The 20752-nt window shown below is 42.9% G+C and overlaps 1 protein-coding gene across 3 annotated transcripts in view; it reads left to right on the top strand.

Moving 5' to 3' along the window:
- ERICH2 (glutamate rich 2) overlaps positions 1–19028 on the top strand; it is a 37963-nt gene extending 18935 nt beyond the window's left edge. For all 3 annotated transcript variants that reach the window (XM_051849446.2, XM_008258724.4, XM_008258725.4), the window contains 4 exons: positions 124–299; positions 8653–8710; positions 17433–17504; positions 18828–19028. In XM_051849446.2, the coding sequence (XP_051705406.2) occupies positions 124–299; positions 8653–8710; positions 17433–17504; positions 18828–18952 (431 nt within the window). In that variant the 3' untranslated portion in view covers positions 18953–19028. The remainder of the gene's footprint in view (positions 1–123; positions 300–8652; positions 8711–17432; positions 17505–18827) is intronic.
- Positions 19029–20752: the final 1724 nt, after the last annotated feature.

Here is a 20752-nt window from a genome sequence, read left to right as displayed (position 1 = left end):
GTGATGACATCACTTTCTTATGCAGATTATGTTACTTTTATTAGTATATCTTGGATTATAATAGGTTTGAGCAAGTTGTAACTTTTCCATGTATGTTGATCAAGTCATATATGATCTGTTTAGGTGAAGGGGTCCAAGATGCAGTGATTGCAAAGCAGGAGAAAAGTGGTGAATTCCGCCTTCAGGATACGGATGAGAAGTTGTCAGAATCAACAGACGATGATGGTGAAGATGACGCCAATGATAAAGACAGTAACCCCAAAAAGGAAATCCGAGCCCCGTTAGAGTTAATGGCAGAAGTGAGTGTTACTTGCACATTATAATTTAAGAAACTTAACAATATTCAAGTAACTAATATTTAGCCTTGAAGATTTAAAAGATTAGTGAAAAGATGCTTACCTGGATATTCATCTCTCCTTGTACTTTCATCGAGTGAGAGATGAGGAAGACTTGAAGTGCCAGACAGCACTCTGTTAAGGCAGAGGCATGAGTACGAGAAGTTTGTGTATAAAATTCTCCCAAGACTGCTTCAAAGAATGCTTTCCACATACTGGGCACCATGCTGGTTGCTAGGGGTAGAGATTAAGAGAGATGTGTCCTTGTCCTTGAGAACAGGAACATACGTAATTACAATAAAATGAAATGTATGCTAGTGAAAGTATTAAGTTCTCTGGGAACACAGCAACTTAGATGAGTAATTGAGAAATGAGGCAGGAGGAATGAGAGATAAGAAAAGTACTTTTAGAAGAAGAGACATGAGTGAAATCTTAGAAACTTGAATGAAGATAGAAGTATAAGAATTCTTCGGTAAACAAGAGGAGAAGGCATTTCTGGGATGGGAGATCGTATGTGCAGAGCCGTTTGAAGCTCGAAACGTCACTCTCAGAAATTGTCCATAAACATTTATTGGTGACTCTATAGAGAACAATACAATTTTGCCTCACGATATCACAGTCTACCTTTAATTGCTATTATACAACTTCACGTACATTTTAAGAACTTCCTAACCATTTACTTTCATTTCCCCTTCTCATACTTGTATTGTCATACATTCCATTTCTACTTATAAGCCCCCATAATACATTATCATTATTATTTTTTTATATTTCAAGTAGAGATACAGACAGTGAGAGAGAGAGAGAGACAGAGAAAAAGGTCTTCCATCCGCTGGTTCACCCCCCAAATGGCTGCTACAGCCGGCATGCTGCGCAGATCCAAAGCCAGGAGCCAGGTGCTTCTTCCTGGTTTCCCGTGTGGGTGCAGGGCCCAAGTACTTGGGCCATCCTCCACTGCACTCCTGGGCATCAGCCGAGAGCTGGCCTGGAAGAGGAGCAACTGGGACTAGAACCCGGCACCCATATGGGATGCCGGCGCCACAGGCAGAGGATTAACCAAGTGAGCCACAGCGCTGGCCCCTATTTTTGTTTTAAATGGTCAATTGTCTCTTAAAGAGATTTTTAACCTCTTTTAGAATATGCTTTTAACTTACCTATCACTATTTCCAGTGTTCTTAACTTTCTGTGGATCCAATTTTCTATCTATGATTTTTCTTTCACCTGAGAACTTCCTGTAGTATTTTTTATGATACAGTTATTCTGAAAATATTGTTTGAAAACAATCTTAGTTTTTGCCTTCATTTTTAAAGTCTATTTAGAGAATGATGGGTTGTGAGGTTTTTTTTGTTTGTTTCTTTTTGTTTTTGGTTCTTGAAAAGTTGCTTCATTGTCTTAGAGCCTGCATAGTTTTATATGAGATGTCTTCTGTTATTCTTATCCTTAGTTGTGTATAATATGTCTTTAAACATTTTTTTCCTTCATATTGTTACATCTGGCAATTTGCTTATGATGTGCCTACATGTGTTTTTCCTCATGCTTCTCTTGTTCATTGGGATTCTTGGATCTGTGGGTTTATAATCTCCATCGGGTTTGGAAAATGTTATTAATCTATTTTTCTGACTTCTACTTTCCTTCCCTTCATCTGAGCTGCAATTGCATATGTGATAGCTACCCAATAATGTCCCAAAGACCACTAATGTTCCATTTTTTTTTTCAGTTTGCTTTTTCTATATATTTCATTTTAGATCATTTCTATAGCTTTGTCTTCAAGTTCATGATCCTTGCAGGGTACCCTGCAGTTAATCTCATCCTGGGTTGTTTTTTATTTCAGTTATTGCATTTGTCATCTCTAGAAGTTCTGTTTAGTTTTTTATCATTTCTCTCATCCTTATGTTCGTATTTACCTGTTTTTCAGCATGTGATACATTTTTGTAACAGCTGTTTGAACTTACTTGCCTGCTATTCTATCATCTTTGTCAAGCCTAGGTTAGTTTCTATTTAATCAGTCTGCTTCTGCATAGGAGACTTATTTTCCTGCTTCTTTGCCTGCCTAGTAATTTTTCACTGAATCCCAGATGCTGTAAATTTTACACTCTGAGTACAAACTCTTTGTTTGTTTGTTTCTTTTAAGTATGTTGGACTTTGTTTTGAGACATAGTTAAGTTAGTTGGGTGCAGGGTTTTTCTTTGATCCTTCCTTTTCAGCTTTGTTAGGGAAGTTCCAGGATAGCCTTTGCAGTACAGGGACATTCTGGTATATTTATGAAGAGTCTTCTCAGTGCTCTGTGGATTAGAGAGCCCTCCCACTATGGTGGTAACAGCCTGAGATCATTTCGACCCTCTGTGAGGTCTAGTGATTATTCTACCTGCTCATTAGAGTAATTCTTTTTCCCTTCTTAGATAATTTCTTCACACTCATTTGTAGATCAGTACCAGCCAAGGACTCACAGAGATGCCTCTGCAGATTGCTGGAGCCCTCTGTCTTTGTGAAGCTCCCCCTTCTCTTGAAACTTACAACCTCTTGGGGCCGGCGCTGTGGTGCAGTAGGTTAACACTCCAGCCTGCAGTGCCAGCATCCCATATGGGCGCTGGTTCGAGATCCGGCTGCTACACTTCCAGTCCAGCTCTCTGCTATGCCTGGGAAAGCAATGGAAGACCCTGCACCCACATGGGAGACCCAGAAGAAGCTCCTGGTTCTTGGCTTCAGATTGGCGCAGCTCCAGCCATTGTGGCCAATTGGGGAGTGAACCCTCTCCCTCCCCTCCCTTTCCCCTCTCTCTGTGTAACTCTGACTTTCAAATAAATAAATCTTAAAAAAGAAAATTATAACCCTTTGGCTTCTGTGCTGTTTGGACTCAGAGGTCGCTAGTCTCTGTTGGATTCCTTTTTCCTGTGCTGGTGCTTGAAAACAGTCTTCAAGCAGTAAGGAAAAGCACCTGAGGATCCACTTTGTTCCCCTTCTCTCAGACATCTCACTGTCTGTGACGTTTGTTGTCGAGTTCCTGAAAGCTGTTGTTTCACATATTTTTATCCAGCTCTATGGCTGTTTAAGAAAGGAAAGTAAATAGGATCTGTGACTTCATCATTTCTAGATTCCTCAATTAGATTGTTAGCACAAAGAGGAATGCATTCAACCAAAACGCCAACCCTGGAATCATGAAAGGAAATCCATCATATTTACTTTATTTTCCTCCTAAAATAAAGCATATATAGGAAAATTTGATACTTCCTAATATTATAAGGTGCTTCTAAGAAGTAAAAACAAATACTGGTGCCAAGTGTTAGAAAGAATTCACTTAACTGACCTTCCTCTTGGCATCTAAATCATGAACTAGAGAACATTCAAAGACCCTACCACCATAAACAAATTCTCTGGAGTTGTTTATTTTCTTTATTTTCTCCTTTTCCCCCCAATATTCAGTTACAACAGTGATCCATTCATTCATTTGAAAATAAAAATTCAGATAGTATGAGATTTCCTATTTTCATATACCTTGTGCTATATCTGTGCATAAGATGTTTTGTTTTCAGAATGTATCCATATTTTTCCAGCTTTTTATTTTGAAGTTTTTCAAACCTATACAAGATTTGATATACTGGAACAACAGAAAGCTGTATAGGCTTCACCTAGATTCACTCCTTGTTAATATTGTGCTACATTTATTCTCTCGCTCTCTTTCTCACTTGTTAGATGAGGCATAGACATAGCCTACTTGTGGCTGAAACATTTTAAAGTTGCAGATGTCATAAAACTTCAGCCCTAAACATTGAAGAACGAGTTTCCTAAGAATAAGTTTCTTTTTTGGTGTAATGCTATATCCTTATTTTATCTAAAAAAAAAAAAAAAGTCTGTGATATTATATAATATTCTACCCAGATTCAACCTTCTCAATTTATCTTTTTTTTTTAAAAAAGATTTATCTAAGCCGGCGCCGCGGTTCAATAGGCTAATCCTCCACCTGCAGCGCCGGCACACCGGGTTCTAGTCCTGGTCAGGGCGCTGGATTCTGTCCCGGTTGCCCCTCTTCCAGGCCAGCTCTCTGCTGTGGCCCAGGAGTGCAGTGGAGGATGGCCCAAGTACTTGGGCCCTGCACCCCATGGGAGACCAGGAGAAGCACCTGGCTCCTGTCTTCGGATCAGCGCGGTGCACAGGCCGCAGTGGCCATTGGAGGGTGAACCAATGGCAAAAGGAAGACCTTTCTCTCTGTCTCTCTCTCTGTCCACTCTGCCTGTCAAAAAAAAAAAATTATCTATTTATTTGAAAAGAAGAGTTACAGAGAGGCAGACACAGAGACAGAGGTCTTCCATCTGCTGGTTCACTCCCCAGATGACCACAATGGCCAGAACTGGGCTGATCCAAAGCCAGGAGCTAGAAGCTTCTTCCAGGTCTCCCATGTGGTTGCAGGGACCCAAGGATTTGGGCCATCTTCTGCTTTCCCAGACCAATAGCAGAGAAGTGGATTGGAAGTGGAGCAGCTGGGACTCGAACCGGCACCCATATGGGAAGCTGGCACTGCTGGGAATGGCTTTACCCACTACGCCACTAGCCCCTCAGTCTATCTTTAAAGTGGCTTTTACAGCTGGAATTTTTCCTAGTCAGATTACATCAATGTTCATGCTTTGTGTTTAGTTACTAAGCATCTTTTGACTTTGAATATCATTGATAATTTAACGTATGCCATCTTTGAAAAACCTGTCTTCTGGGGCAGGCTTTTGGCACAGCAGCTTAAGTTGCTGCTTAGGATATCTGCAGCTCATATCAGAGTGCCTGGTTTGAGTCCCAGCCACTCTAGGTCCTATCCAGCTTCCTGCTACTGGTATCTTGGAAGGCTTCAGGTGATGGCTCAAATACTTGGGTCCCTGCCACCCACGTGTGAGACCCAGATGGAGTTCTGGGCTCTTGTCTTAAGCCTGACCCAGCCCTGGATGTTGCAGGTGTTTCTGGATGTTACGTAATTCGCATAGAGTGCCAAATACCCAGTGCAAGAATTTCATAATTTCACTGCATTTTGAACTGTTAAAAGGAAATATATTTTATGTTAACAACAAATAGGTCAATACAAAGGAGCCCTTGGAATTGATTCTGTGTTCCTTTGTCAGAGGCTAATATTAATATTTCATTAAGTAGGCTAGATAGAAGAAATTAAGTAATCCCTAACAGAGCTCTAGGTATGTTAGTGATTTGTGATTTGGTTTTTACTGTAAAGTGAAATGGAGATGATATCTGTAAGCTGTTTTAAATTTGAATCCAGAGTTGACAGAGGATGTGTGACCAAATTGATAAAATCAGATTGGTAAATGTTAATTTTAAAGTTGAGAATTGGGGACATAGGCTTCTTTCATTATTCTCTCTACTGTTTTAAAAAAATTTTTATTTATTTATTTGAAAGTCAGAGTTACACAGAGAGAGAAGGAGAGGCACAGAGAGAGGGAGAGAGAAGTCTTCCATCCAATGGGTCACTCCCCAATTGGCTGCTACGGCCAGAGCTGCGCAGATCAGAAGCCAGGAGCTTCTTCTGGGTATCCCACAGTGGGTGCAAGGGACTTGGGCCATCTTCTACTGCTTTCCCAGGCCATTGCAGAGAGCTGGATCAGAAGTGGAGCAGCCAGGACTCGAGCCATTGCCCATGTGGGATGCCGGCGCTGCAGCTGGCGCCTTTACCAGCTACGCCACAATGCTGGCCCCTCTACTTCTACCTATTTAAATTTTTTAATAATAAAGGACACTTAAAATATAAACAATAGCTGCATATTATACTGATCAAATTCTCTGATCATAATAAATAACATTAACAAGGGGCTGGCGCTGTGGCATGATGGTGGAGCCGCCGCCTGCAGTACCAGCATCCATATGGGCTCCGGTTTGAGGCCCGGCTGCTCCACTTCCTATCCAGCTCTCTGCTATGACCTGGGAAAGCAATGGAGGACGGCCCAAGTCCTTGGGCCCCTGCACCTGCCTGGGAGACCTAGAAGATGCTCCTGGCTCCTGGCTTCTGGCTCCTGGCTTTGGATCAGTGCAGCTCCAGCTGTTGCGCCAGTTGGGGAGTGAACCAGTGGATGGAAGACCTCTCTCTCTCTCCCCTCTCTCTATGTAACTCTTTCAAATAAATAAATCTTTAAAAATTAGCAAATTAAAACCATTTTAAACAAAAACATTCTAGATGACACTTGAATCAAAAATAAAAATCAGGGGCCGGTGCTGTGACACAGCGGGTAAACGTCCTGGCCTGAAGCACTGGCATCCCATATGGGCGCCAATTCTAGTCCCGGCTGCTCCAATTCTGATCCAGCTCTCTGCTATGGCTTGGGAAGGCAGTAGAAGATGGCCCAAGTCCTTGGGCCCCTGCACCCATGTGGGAGACCCAGAAGAAGCTCCTGGCTTCTGGCTTCAGATCAGCACAGCTCCAGCCTTTGCAGCCAACTGGGGAGTGATCCATCAGATGGAAGACCTCTCTCTTTCTGTCTCTTCTCTCTCCGTGTAACTCTTTCAAATAAATAAATATTTTTTAAAAATATAAAAATAAAAGCTAAACTTAACAAACTTTTGGAATATAGTGACAGTTATAATACCAAATAATATGAAGTTTTGGGGGCAGGTATTTGGTGCAGTGGTTAGAGCACTGCTTGGGACACCTATATCCCATATAGGAGTGTCTGACTCAAGTCCTGGCTCTTCTGCTTCCTGTCCATGCTGTTAGCTTCATACTAATTATGAACCCCAGAAGGCAGCAGGTGATGGCTCAAGTACTTGGGTTCCTGACAGCCATGTAGGAGAGCTGGATTGAGTTCCCAGCCCCTGGCTTTGGCCTGGCCTAGCCCTGGCTGTTGCAGGCATTTGGGAAGTGAATCTACAGGTGAGAAAACTCTGTATCTGTCTCTCTCTGTCTTTCTCTTTCTCTCTGCCCTTCAAATAAAATAAAAATAAACTGATTTAATTTAGCAATCCTTTAAAAAATTTGAAAGTTTCAAATGCTTTTATGATGATGATTTAAGATATAATGACAGTAAGCGAGCTAAATATTAATGCCAGAAATTAGAAATATAAGAAAATAAACATAAAAGAAAACAAGAAACTAGTAATTCAAAGTTGAACCCAAATTAACAAATCTAAAGCTGAATGCTGGAAAAAAGAGTAACATAAATAAGCCACTGGATGTAATTAAAATGGGAGAAAAACACAAATAGGAATGAAAATGTCTTAAACTTAGACAAGAATACGTTTTGAAAATATAAGAATTCCATTGCATGAATTGAACATAACATGTATTAATATGTAATAAATGAGAATTTAATGAAATTATTTATAGAAAATCCCTAGAAAAATTCTATTTACTTTAGAAAACTATATTTTTTAAAACTCATGATAGAAACAGGAAACTAACAGAATTTCTTCTTAAAATTGTATCTAGGTACTTATCAAACATCTGGAAATGTGTGAGAAGTGTCTTTTTTGCATTACTTAATTCCTTATCTCTTGTAGAGTAAATCTCATGTCCCTGCATGTGGTCTAGAATATGTCATACACAACAAGAAAATTTGAAATATAGTATTGCTTTTTAATGGACATTGTCTGATTCATAATAGAATGTTAGCTTGGTAAATTGTACCCTAAGTAAAAAAATACAAGAATATTTAATGTCATGGAAAGGAAATGATCACAATATGAGGTTCATTTTTGGAAAGTTACTGAGTAATCCTAATTTTTGCAAGTACATGGGTTCTTTTATGGAAAAACATATACGATGATGATAATCTCCAGATAGTAGAAATAAGGGTGCTGTCTTGTTGGAGACAGAATATGTTTATTGAGCTTTAGATTCTCTAAAAAAATACATGAATTACTTTGTTACGAGAAAAATATAATAAAAATAGTAAAAACAAAGTTGGGTGATTTAAGAGCAATGCCAGAAAAATACTGATGTTCATAATTAGAAGTCTACAAATATTTCAATCAAGTAGTGCCACATGGTTAGGGTCTAGATTTATCAATGAAATCTCTACCTCAGCCCAGGGGATATCGAAATAAAGTGACCCATGTCCTCACTCTCTGTGCCAGATGAATCAATGCATGTATTCTCAGATTGTTCCATAGTACTGCACAGCGTGACTACAGCAAAAGAGAGGTATACTACGCCATGTTGTCTTGGCATCAAAAGTCCTTAAATATCAATTGCTTGATTAAAGACTCACTCCTAGAAATGTATGTAAATATTAAAATAAAACAACTAATTATTATTGGAATATTTTCTAAGAAGTTTTATAGCTGACGTTTAAATTCTGTCTGAAACTACTTATCTGAAGAATTTAATGTTTTCCAGTTCCTGAGAGCAGAAATGGGCCGAGACTACCATCTGGCAAAAAAACTATGTCAGATGAGTAAGTACAAAATACTTCCACATTTCCTAGTCTTCTTTTTGTTCCTAAAAATAAATTCCATAATATGTAAGATGGTTTGAGTTTTTAAGCCTAGTGAATTCCATGATGGTGTTTTAGTGATTTCTTGATATGCATTCAATTCATTGGTATAAGGACTAATTCGGATTTCTAGAGTAGCTTTCAGTGGAATAAACTAATATAGACTAACATAGACAAGTTCACCTCAATTGGAGAATAGGTCAAAATCCTTACCCCGGTGATAATGGGTTACTAATTTTACACCTTTAGTTTCAAAGAAGTGCCAGGTGGTACAGCAGTCAAATGCTACTTAACATGCATTTATTCCACAAATATCTGAGTGTCCACCTGTGCCAGGCACTGGAAATACAGTAGTCAACAAGACAGGATTTTTTTTTTTTTGAAAAATTTATTGATTTATTTCAGAGACAGAGGGAGAGACAAAGAGAAAGGTCTTCCATCCACTGGTTCTCTTCCCAAATGGCTGCAATGGCCAGAGCTGGGCCAGTTTGAAGCCAGGATCCAAGAGCTTCTTCTGGGTCTCCCATGCATGTACAAGGGCCCAAGCACTTGGGGCATCTTCCACTGCTTTTCCAGGCTATCGCAGAGAGCCTGATAGGAAGAAGAACAGCCAGGACATGAACTGGTGCCCATAAGGGATGCTGTCACTGCAGGTGGAGACTTAGCCTACTATGCCACAGTGCTGGCCCCACAAGACAGGTTTTTATGGCTTGTGTTAGGCAAATAATAAACTATAAATAAATAGTGTCATAAGTAATGGGTGATATGGAGAAAAATAAAGTAGGGAAGAGTATATAGAAGGTACTGGGAGAAGGCAAAGTGGTTTTAAATGGGATGGTCCAAGAGGGCCCCACTGAAGGACTTGGGGGAGACTAGAGGAAGCTGTGGAATCAGCCATGTGGGTATCTGGAGGAAGAGTGTGGCCGGCAAGGGGGCGGAACAGCACATATTCTGAGGAGGGAGTGTGCCCGAGAGAAGTGGAGGGCATGATAGGAGACGGGCCAGAGGGTCAGGGGCAAGGGGTTGTGCAAATAGCATAGGATCTTTTCTCCATTTAAGGACTTCAGCTTTTTCCTTGTGTGAAGGAGGAAACCACTGGAGGCTTCTAAGAGGAACAATGCTAACTGCCCTGTTTTTCTGTCTTTGATTTTTAGTGGTGTGACTCAATGTTCATATTAGTTAAGGTTTTCTTTGCTGTTTGGTGGAGCAGGGGAGTGTTGAATGTCTTAAACCTGTAGATTGATGTTTTTATCACCTGACAATTTCTTGGCCATTACATTTTCAAATTACGCTTCTCCCTACTCACTGTCTTCTATGCCTGGGTCTCTAATTATACATAAATTAGACTTTGCTTCATGATATTCCAGATATATTGTTTGTTTTTTTTTTTCATTTCTTCTTATTTAATGCATAAGTTTATATGCTTTCTACTGACATGTTTTTTAGTTTATTTATCCTGTCTTCTGTCCAATCTACTCTTTTTTTTTTTTTTTATTTTTGACAGGCAGAGTGGACAGTGAGAGAGAGAGACAGAGAGAAAGGTCTTCCTTTGCCATTCGTTCCAATCTACTCTTAAAACTATGCAGTACATTCTTAATCTTAAAGAATTTCTCAGATGAAATCTACCATCATTCCAACTATTTTGCCATGATTTCCTCAAATACATTAGTTGTAGTTTTTTTTATTTTTTTAACAAAATTTTATTTACATAAGGTGAACACATTTCATGTATTTTATATATACAGACCCAACAGCATAGTGATACTTCCCACTCTATCCTCCCTCCCACTCATAGTCCCACCCTCCTGCCTCCTACCTTTCTTAATCTTTCTTTTAATTTTTACAATAACATATTTTCGGTTTATTTTATAATCATAAGCTTAATTATTTTTAAAGGTAAAATGACAACTCTACAGTTAAGCCTTCTTTATAATACAACTCAAAATAGTACCTAGTGGCCGGCGCCGCGGCTCACTAGGCTAATCCTCCGCCTAGCGGCGCCGGCACACCAGGTTCTAGGCCCGGTCGGGGCGCCGGATTCTGTCCCGGTCGGGGCGCCGGATTCTGTCCCGGTTGCCCCTCTTCCAGGCCAGCCCTCTGCTGTGGCCCGGGAGTGCAGTGGAGGATGGCCCAGGTGCTTGGGCCCTGCACCCCATGGGAGACCAGGAAAAGCACCTGGCTCCTGGCTCCTGCCATCGGATCGGTGCGGTGCGCCGGCCGCAGTGCGCCGGCCGCGGCGGCCATTGGAGGGTGAACCAACGGCAAAGGAAGACCTTTCTCTCTGTCTCTCTCTCTCACTGTCCACTCTGCCTGTCAAAAAAATAAAAAAATAAAAAAAAAAAATAGTACCTAGTGTTGGACTTAAATTGGTCTTACGGCAAAGTGGCTGCAGGGCAAATGTAGTCCAAGGGTTGCGAGGGTCTCCCTCTCTTGCCTCACTGGGTCCCCTCCATGGTAGAACGCTTTGTAAATCACTGGCTCATTTCTGAAACAGGTTACTTGCATACTTTACACTTTGCACTGTTTAATCCTTTCATGCACATTTAGCCTTTAGAGCCATTGACTAAAAATGTTAATCAAAACTATTTTTGGTGACCCACAAGATAGAATTTCCAATCAGAAGAAATCCTTAAAGAGAATCCTGTCCAGCCCTCTGTTTTTATAAATAAGCTGAAGCAGAGTGAGGTAAGCAGCTGGCTCAGCACTGTTGGCAGTGACGGTGATACCCAAGGTGACACAGCCGGCATGGGAACCGCAGCCTCTTTCCCCCACAATGTCGTCTCTCTAGGTGCTGATGAAGAAGTTCATGGTTGTGTAGTTTTAGCTCCTAATTTTGAGTTTCTTAAGTAGCCTAATAGTGGAAACGTTTATATATATATTTTATTTCCATATCTGTCAATCATTCTAGAAAGCCTCTGGCTGAATATATGCAGTGACATCACCCCTTCTGTCCGTCATTTTGACCATTAGCCCGTCACAATGCTACATAAACAGTAGGTGCTCAACAAAATGCTTGCTGACCTGTCTTGAACCAGTTGAACATACAGAAAGTACCAGGTCATTGTGGAGGAAAAAGTTCAAACAGTCTGTCTTGATGGGGTTATAGCCCTACGGGGTGGGGAACCTTTTTTCTGCCAAGGTCATTTGAATATTTATAACATCACTCACAAGGCCATATAAGATTATCAACTTAAAAGTTAGCCTGATTTGGGTTTGTTGAATTTCAGCTCCCTCTTGCAATTGCCTTTGCAGGGCCAGACCAAATGATTCCTTTGGTGCTGTAATGGCCTGTAGGCTAGACCTTCCCCACCCCTGCAAAGTATCCTCCTCCTCTCTCTTTTCTTCTTTCCTTCCTTCTCTCCTTTCAACAAATTCATTCTGAGCACCCACTGCATGCCAAACATTGTGATGAGAGCTGAAGAGAATGGAGGAATTGTAGCACACATGCTATAAATAACTTCTTGGGGCTGACATTGAACAGCTTGGTTTTCACTCCTCCTGGCTCACCCCATAACTCAGTTCCCTCTCTTCTGTCAGGGTGAAATAGTGGTGCCTCTCCAACTAGGGATTGGACAAGAGTAAAAGTAGCTGCGGAGGCCCGCAGATAGGTGCCACGATCCAAGGAGCCCACTGGGAGAGAACCCTGCTCCCCAAAAGGGACTGACCAGAAATGAGGGCCAAGAGGCTCCAAGATAAGTTGGTTGGGCTGCCCGTGCAAAATAAGATTGGCTACCCTGAGGCAGATTCCTACCAGGGTTTGAAATGAAGGAGGCCCAGGTTTAAGGATGCCAACCAAGGTCAAGAAAGAGCAGTGAGCTGGCGAAGGGAAGGCTAGTTCTTATTTTATTTATTTTTTGACAGGCAGAGTGGACAATGAGAGAGAGAGACAGAGAGAAAGGTCTTCCTTTACCGTTGGTTCACCCTCCAATGGCCGCCGCGGCCGGCGCACCGCGCTGATCCAAAGCCGGGAGCCAGGTGCTTCTCCTGGGGCCCAAGCACTTGAGCCATCCTCCACTGCACTCCCGGGCCACAGCAGAGAGCTGGCCTGGAAGAGGGGCAATTGGGACAGAATCTGGCGCCCCAACGGGGACTAGAACCCGGTGTGCTGTCACCGCAAGGTGGAGGATTAGCCTATTGAGCTGCGGCGCCAGCCTTGGGAAGGCTAGTTCTTAAGGCTAATAGGAACATTTGGTGAGAGCTGCCCCAAAGCCCTCTTTATTATGTAGAGCAACAGACAAAATGAATTCTTCTCATGTAGCATGGACACTGTCGCTCCCCCTCTTCGTGGAGGAACGACACAGGACCCTGCGCTGTTCTTTCGTCTGCTCGGCCCTCCCCGGGTTTGCTGCTGGTTCTTCCCGGGTTGGCTACCGACCCTTCCACCTCCATGAAAGGGCGGTTCCCCCTGCCACCTTCCCCACTTCCGCGGGGGAGCGGCACACCGCCGGCCGGCTCTCTCGGGGGCTGCACAGGTGTTCCCCTTAGATGTTCCTGGTGCATGCTGTCTCTCTCCCCCTTTATGGTCCTCTTCCGCCAATCCCAACTCGGCTGCCCACACGCCGAGTACACTGCTCTCCTCCAATCAGGAGCAAGTCCTGCAGTTTATTGGTTGAACTGGAGGCAGCTGTGTAGAAGCTGTTTTTCTCCTCTCCCAGTGCCATATTGTGGGAGAGCAGATGCATAGAATAAGTCTTAATTCCAGTAACTCAGTCCAGTCCGGGTTGCTCCCCACAGACACCAATATTTTATATGTAAATGCTGATAGTACAGATATTATTTTGTTTGTTTCCATCTTTGAGCTCTTTTACATAGTGTTCTTCCTTTGTGTATTTATAAGTATATAACTTCATGTCTATAAATATGGATTATATACAATGGTACTTCAAAAACTGTGTGGGAAATGGAATTAAAAGATAAGTTTATTTTGGTGCAAAAAATTTTTTGAAATCTATCCATATGAATGGTCTTCAAGAACTTCATGAAAAACATGTATTATGAAAAAACTATGCATGGGTTTCAAATTTTTTGCACCAAAATAAACTTATCTATTATTATTACTATTATTATTTGAGAGAAACAGACAGGCAGATTGGTTCATTCCCCACATGCTTGCAACGGCGCTGCCTAGGCTGGGCTGAAACCAGAAGCTGGGAACTCAATCCAGGTCTTCCACGTGAGTGGAAGGGACCCAACTACTTGAGCCATTGCTCACTGTCTCCCAGGGTGTGCCTTGGCAAGAAGCCAGAATCAGTGCCCCAAGCCAGGAATGGCGTGCATGTACTCCATTATGGGATGCAGGTGTCTTAACGGTATCTTAACCCTAAGCCAAATGCTCGCCCCTAATTATTCAGCAATTTCATTTCCCAGGAAGCACTATTGAATGCATTGTATAGGTTGGGTTGTTTTTTTTTTTTTTTTTTTTTTTTTGACAGGCAGAGTGGACAGTGAGAGAGAGAGAGACAGAGAGAAAGGTCTTCCTTTGCCGTTGGTTCACCCTCCAATGGCTGCCGTCGCCGGCAGGCTGCGGCCAGCGCACCGCGCTGATCCGATGGCAGGAGCCAGGTACTTATCCTGGTCTCCCATGGGGTGCAGGGCCCAAGTACTTGGGCCATCCTCCACTGCACTCCCTGGCCACAGCAGAGAGCTGGCCTAGAAGAGGGGCAACCGGGACAGAATCTGGCACCTTGACCGGGCCTAGAACCTGGTGTGCCGGCGCCGCAAGGCGGAGGATTAGCCTAGTGAGCCACGGCACCAGCCGGGTTTTTTGTTTTAATTCTTTTTTACTTATTTGAAGAGCAGACAGACACACACACAGAAACACAGAGTGTTATCTTCCATCTGATGGTTCACTCTCCACATGCCCATAATAGACATGGCTGGGACAGGCCCAGTCCAGGTGCCAGCAACTCAACCCAATTCTCCCACATGTGTGGTAGGAACCCAACTACTTGAGCCTCACAGGGTGTCCATTAGCAGAAAGCTGGAATTGGAAGTGGAGCTGAGACTCAAGTTCCGGCACTCTGTGTGGGATGGGGGCATCCCAAGCAACGTCTTAACCACTGCACCAAATGCCCACCACCATTGTTTAATCCTTCAAACACTTGTATGTGGCAGATATCATTAACCTCACAGTACAGGTGGGGAAACTGAGGCCAAGCAAGGACAACAAATTGTACAAAGCCACACAGCTACTGAATGGTAGAGGCAGGATTGCATTCCACGTCTACTAGAAAGCAAAGCCTACGACATCCCTAATATATTTCTATTACTTCATTTGATTAATAAACTAGTTTCTGATAAGAGAGATGGAAACTTGGAAAATAAAGACTTTCATGGATCAGACTAGAAATATCTGCTATGGTCAACTGATAAGTTTATTTATCTTATTTGTATGCTATGCCAGTTACATAAAATAATACATTCTTATCCCTTCAGAGATGTACACATCCATTTTCCTGCATGAAGTCACTGGTTCCTGATGTTTTCTTGCTGCCCAGTTATGGTATAGTCATTTATGTCTGCATTTGGCTCTAGGGCTTCCCACATGGCATCCAGGTATCCATGGATTCTTTATTCTTTGCCTGCTTGAAAAGAAGTTCTATCTGTTGTCACAGGCTGGGCTTTCGTCTGACTTCCACACACAGTGTTTGTATGGTCCTAATATTTCCTCAGCTATTTCCATGCCGTCGCATGCAGAATTTCTAGCTCTGCTTCCTGCCGTTTCCTGCCAGGCAGCATGGGCAGCCTGGAGAAACGGCTCCTTAATGGGACTGAAGGTACTTTATCTATCCATCTTATGAGTGACAGAGATTTTGTGCCAGTCTTCCTATTTCTTGGTCATGTCACCTTGTAAGTTGGAACCTGCCATTGTCTTCCCAGGGAGCCAGACTTCTCATCACAGAAAGCCTGAGATTCTATGTAGATATTGAGGTCCTGGAAGAGCAGTTAAAATAATAATCAATTGTTAAAGAATAATGGCTGGGATAGGCATTTGACCTGGAGGTTAAGACACCAGATGGGGCACCTGTGTCCCATATCAGAGTGCCTGGTTTTGAATCCCAACTTAGCTCCCAATTCCAGGTTCCTGCTAATGTGGGCCCAGGGAGGCAGCAGGGGATGGCTCAAGTTGTTGCGTTTCTGCCACCTATGTGAGAGATCTTGATTGAGTTCTTGGCTCCTGACTTTGGCCTGGCCCTGCCTTGGATGCTGTGAGCATGTGGAGAAGGAACCTCAGCATGGAGGATCTCTGTTTCTGTTTCTGTCTCTCTCTGCCTTTGAAACCAAAAAATTTTAAAAGTCCATAGAAAGTATGTATTATGAAAAAACTGTATATCAGTTTCATTTTTTTGCCCCCAAATAAATGTTTTTTAATTCCATTTCTCATTCTTTTGGAAGTACCTTTATATTAAGAAACTAGTATCTTAAGAAACTAGTGTCTAAATAAGCAAGTTGGAGAAACCCTGTTCTAGAAAGAGGCTAATAAAGAGCTTCACAGGAAGATTTAGGCTACTAATGATGAGCATATTTAAGTCCAAGATAAAATGTGTAAGAAAGTACTTTCACTGGAAATGTGTACATGTATAGTGATGCATAAAATACCTGTAGGTCCTTAAAATGTGGCTTCTGAGCAGGCACACAATCATGCTAACCCAGACACACTGTTGGTGGATTAGGAAGTAAAGTCATTGGTTTGGTATATTAGGATGAAAATTGTGGTTAGGGTCCTCTGAACCAACGGAGCCCTATTGAACCATCTGATTCTCTCAGCCAAATAGCACACTTGATGTTTCAGCGCCCCCTGGGGGCCACCAAGATATTGCGCAGGAATCCCAACATTAAATGGATGATACAGAATTAACGAATATTCCTCAAGGTAGGTAGGGAAAAGGTAGAGATCTTTAGAGTAAGCTCTAAAAACAATAAATAGTCCAGAAAACTCTGAAATAAAATGTGTAAGTCTTCTGGACTCTGGCACTTTGGTAACGTACCATCAAGCCTTGAAAGGTCTATTGGTGTGGTCCAAAGGAAAGATTAGACAGGGTCTTGTCAAGTATCACCAAATGGGAACAAATAATGCTGAAAACAGTGGGTCTGCTGAAGAGGGGGAGAATGCCTTTATGTAGCATAGGCCAAAGAGACTTGCATAAAAGTTGTCAGATGAAGAGAAAGCAGTAACATCAGTTGTCTCTATTTGAAAGATTTTGTAAAAAATGGAGGAAGTGGCTTCGTATTCTGGCTCTTCGTGTTCAGATGAGACCTTCACAACAGGATGTCATATTAACACTGCGTTGAGGAAACGAGGTGGGGCTTAACAAGCTCCAAGCACATCGTCTTCTCATTCGCAAAGTCTCCATATTTTGCAGGATTTGTACCTGCTTTGGGGAATGATGATATCCATGAAACACTTTGGCCACTGGCCTGTGAGGGAAGCTGTGTGGAGGTGATAGAGATTGCATTCTTTGAATAGGATGTAGAAAAAATGCTGAGGGTCATGTCTCTTAAAATACCGGGTGTAAGGGGAGCATTTTCTCTATTTGCATTTAATACACCTGTGGTATAATTGTTGTTTACTGCTTTGTGCAGTTTCACCTGCCCTCGTTGACACTTTCAGTCATATTCTGAAGACCCTGTTTGCTGAAATGCTTTGAACATTAATTCCACACATTCTGTTGTCCATTTTCAGTCCTGATCTATGAACCGGAAAATCCAGAGGCCAAGGAGTTTCTCTCGCTTATTGAAGAAATGCTGCTGAAGGGTAATTGTAGAAATTGGAATTCCTCCTTTCTCGCAGAGCTATGAGCAGTCACCCTTTAAAAATCCATCATCCCGGCCAGCACCGCGGTTCACTAGGCTAATCCTCCGCCTTGCGGCGCCAGCACACCGGGTTCTGGTCCCGGTCGGGACGCCGGATTCTGTCCTGGTTGCCCCTCTTCCAGACCAGCTCTCTGCTGTGGCCCGGGAGTGCAGTGGAGGATGGCTCAGGTGCTTGGGCCCTGCACCCGCATGGGAGACCAGGAAGAGCACCTGGCTCCTGCCATCGGATCAGCGCAGTGCGCCGGCTGCAGCGGCCATTGGAGGGTGAACCAATGGTAAAGGAAGACCTTTCTCTCTGTCTCTCTCTTTCTCTCGCTGTCCACTCTGCCTGTCAAAAAAAAAAAAAAAAAAATTCCATCATCCCAGGAGGTTGCTGGAATGCACCTTCGGGAAGTGGCTGAGAAAAGGCTAAGTGGCCACCTTGGATGGCTTAGTGAAACCAGCTTGTCCTCTGGGAATAGTCAAGATGAGCCCCTCTCTCTGTGGGGTGGCACTGCCCAAGCAGAACATGTTCATCACCCCCATGTTCTAAGAGGTTACCCTGTAATTCCAAGGCAAGCTGACCCTCTAAACTACCCAAAGTCTCACATCCTCTTATTCTGTTTAAAGAATTTGATTGATAATAGTAAAAAGTATTTTTATAGACATATATTTTTCTTACCTTTTTTTTAAATTTGGTTTTTCCATGAGCTTTTCTTTTTTAAGATTTATTTATTTATTTGAAAGTCAGAGTTACACAGAGAGAGAAGGAGAGGCAGAGAGAGAGAGAGAGGTCTTCCATCCACTCGGTCACTCCCCAGTTGTCCACAATAGCCAGAGCTGCACTGATCCGCAGCCAGGAGCCTGGAGCTTCTTCCGGGTCTCCCACGTGAGTGCAGGGGCCCAAGGGCTTGGGCCATCTTCTACTGTTTTCCCAGGCCATAGCAGAGAGCTGGATCAGAAGTGGAACAGCCAGGACTGGAACCAGTGCCCATATGGGATGCCGGCACTGCAGGCGGCAGCTTTACCCACTGCGCCACAGTGCCAGCCCAAACTGATATTTCAAATTAACTTTAAAACTATAATTATCTTTATGCCAATAAGAACATATTTCTTCCTTGTACTGCTGCTCTGACCCTACACATAATAAGCAGAGCTTGGCTCAGTTCCCAGGTGCCAAAATTACATACTTCTTAGTAGAGGGAGGGGCAGAGAGAATTGTGACTTTGTTGAACAGTAGAAATATTGAGAACATTTTAAGCAACTCTCTTCCTTTCCATGGCAGAGAAAGAGCAGACTGTTGAGGAGGAGGATGAAGATAGTGAAGAAGAAAGTAGCGACGAGAGCAAAGAGGAGAGCAGCGAGGCGGAGAGCGAGGAGAGCTCTGGTGAATGGGAGGACGGGTCATAAGTGCTGCTGTGACAGTTTAAGCTTCCTGGCTTTTCATTAATGTGTGCCATGCAAATATAAACAGAGCTGCGTTTTAGTGCAACTGTTCTTTATTTGCTACCTAGCAAGTTACCCATACTCTGAGAGTTCCTTCCTAATAGTTAGGCCACGGCTTAAAGTGAATTGCTCAAGAAAATAGTCATTTTCTCATTTGAAAGTACTTTATAGCAGGAACTATTCCAACTGCTCCATGCACGTTATTTAGTCTAACAGCCCCATGAAGTAAGTAGTTATTAATCCATTCAACAGATAAGGAAGTGGAGGCGTAGACATGGGGAGCCGTATTCCCAGCATCATACACCTATTGATCTATAGAGCCTGGATTTGTACTGAGACAGCACGGCTCTAAAATCCATGCTTTTAGTTGCCCAGGAATGACCACTACTTCAGGTGTTTTCTTCTTTGGAACTTTACTTGTTTACTTAGAGAGAGACTGAAATCTGTCATCTGCTGGTTCACTCCCCAAATTCCCACAGCAATCAGAGCTGGGCCAGGCCCAGACCAGAGGCTGGAACTCAGTCTTGAGCCACTACCTGTTGCACCCAGGGTGCACATTGGCAAGAAACTGGAATCAGAAACAGAGCTGGGACTTGAAGGCAGGCGGGCAGCAATGTGATTGCTGCGCCGAACACTGCCCTGTACTTCAGGTACTTTTGTGTCATTTGTTTTGTGTTCTTTTTATTTTATTTTATTTTATTTTATTTTATTTTATTTTTTTGACAGGCAGAGTAGACAGTGAGAGAGGGAGAGACAGAGAGAAAGGTCTTCCTTCCATTGGTTCACTCCCCAAATGGCTGCTATGGCCGGCACTGCACCGATCCGAAGCCAGGAGCCAGTTGCTTCTCCTGGTCTCCCATGCGGGTGCAGGGGCCAAGCACTTGGGCCATCCTCCACTGCACTCCCGGGCCACAGCAGAGAGCTGGCCTGGAAGAGGGGCAATTGGGACAGAATCCGGCGCCCCAACCGGGACTAGAACCCGGGGTACCAGTGCTGCAGGTGGAGGATTAGCCAAGGGAGCCGGGGCGCCGGCCATTTTGTGTTCTTGATAGCACAGATAGAATGTGGAGTGTTCACTTAGCTATTTGTTACTTTTAGTTTCTCCTTACCTGCCGGAGAATATAAACGCCATGAAGCAAGACTTTGTCTTTTTCTCCATTATCTTCTTACCAATTGGACAAGTGCCTGGCAAATAATATAGAAATAATATATAAGTCTCAAGTGAATGAATGAAGTGAAAGTTAATGAAAATGAAGTTTCTTCCTCTGAATGCTAATAGGCCACCACATGCCTAAAGAACAAGCTGTGCTGAGAGCGCTTTGGATATGTGAATGAAAATTCAAACTATTACCCTCAAATCAGATTAGATATTCATAAACAAATTATTTAGGAATATTTTCTCATTTTTTTATCTCAGTTATAACCTAATTTGAAAGAGGTAAACATTTAAGCAAGACTGATACCTACAAAAGGTACAATCTGGCCGCTGCCGCAGCTCACTAGGCTAATCCTCCACCTGCGGTGCCAGTACCCCAGGTTCTAGTCCCGGTCGGGGCACCGTTTCTGTCCTGGTTGCTGAAGTAGTGGTCATTCCTGGGCAGCTAAAAGCATAGATTCTAGAGCCGTGCTGTCTCAGTACAAATCCAGGCTCTACAGATCAATAGGTGTATGATGCTGGGAATACGGCTCCCCATTTCTACGCCTCCACTTCCTTATCTGTTGAATGGATTAATAACTACTTACTTCATGGGGCTGTTAGACTAG

Source organism: Oryctolagus cuniculus, chromosome 3 (genome assembly GCF_964237555.1).
Source record: "Oryctolagus cuniculus chromosome 3, mOryCun1.1, whole genome shotgun sequence".
Taxonomy (NCBI): Eukaryota; Metazoa; Chordata; class Mammalia; order Lagomorpha; family Leporidae; genus Oryctolagus; species Oryctolagus cuniculus.
The sequence above is the reverse complement of the archived record's forward strand: the minus strand, read 5'-3'. Positions and strand labels throughout refer to the sequence as shown.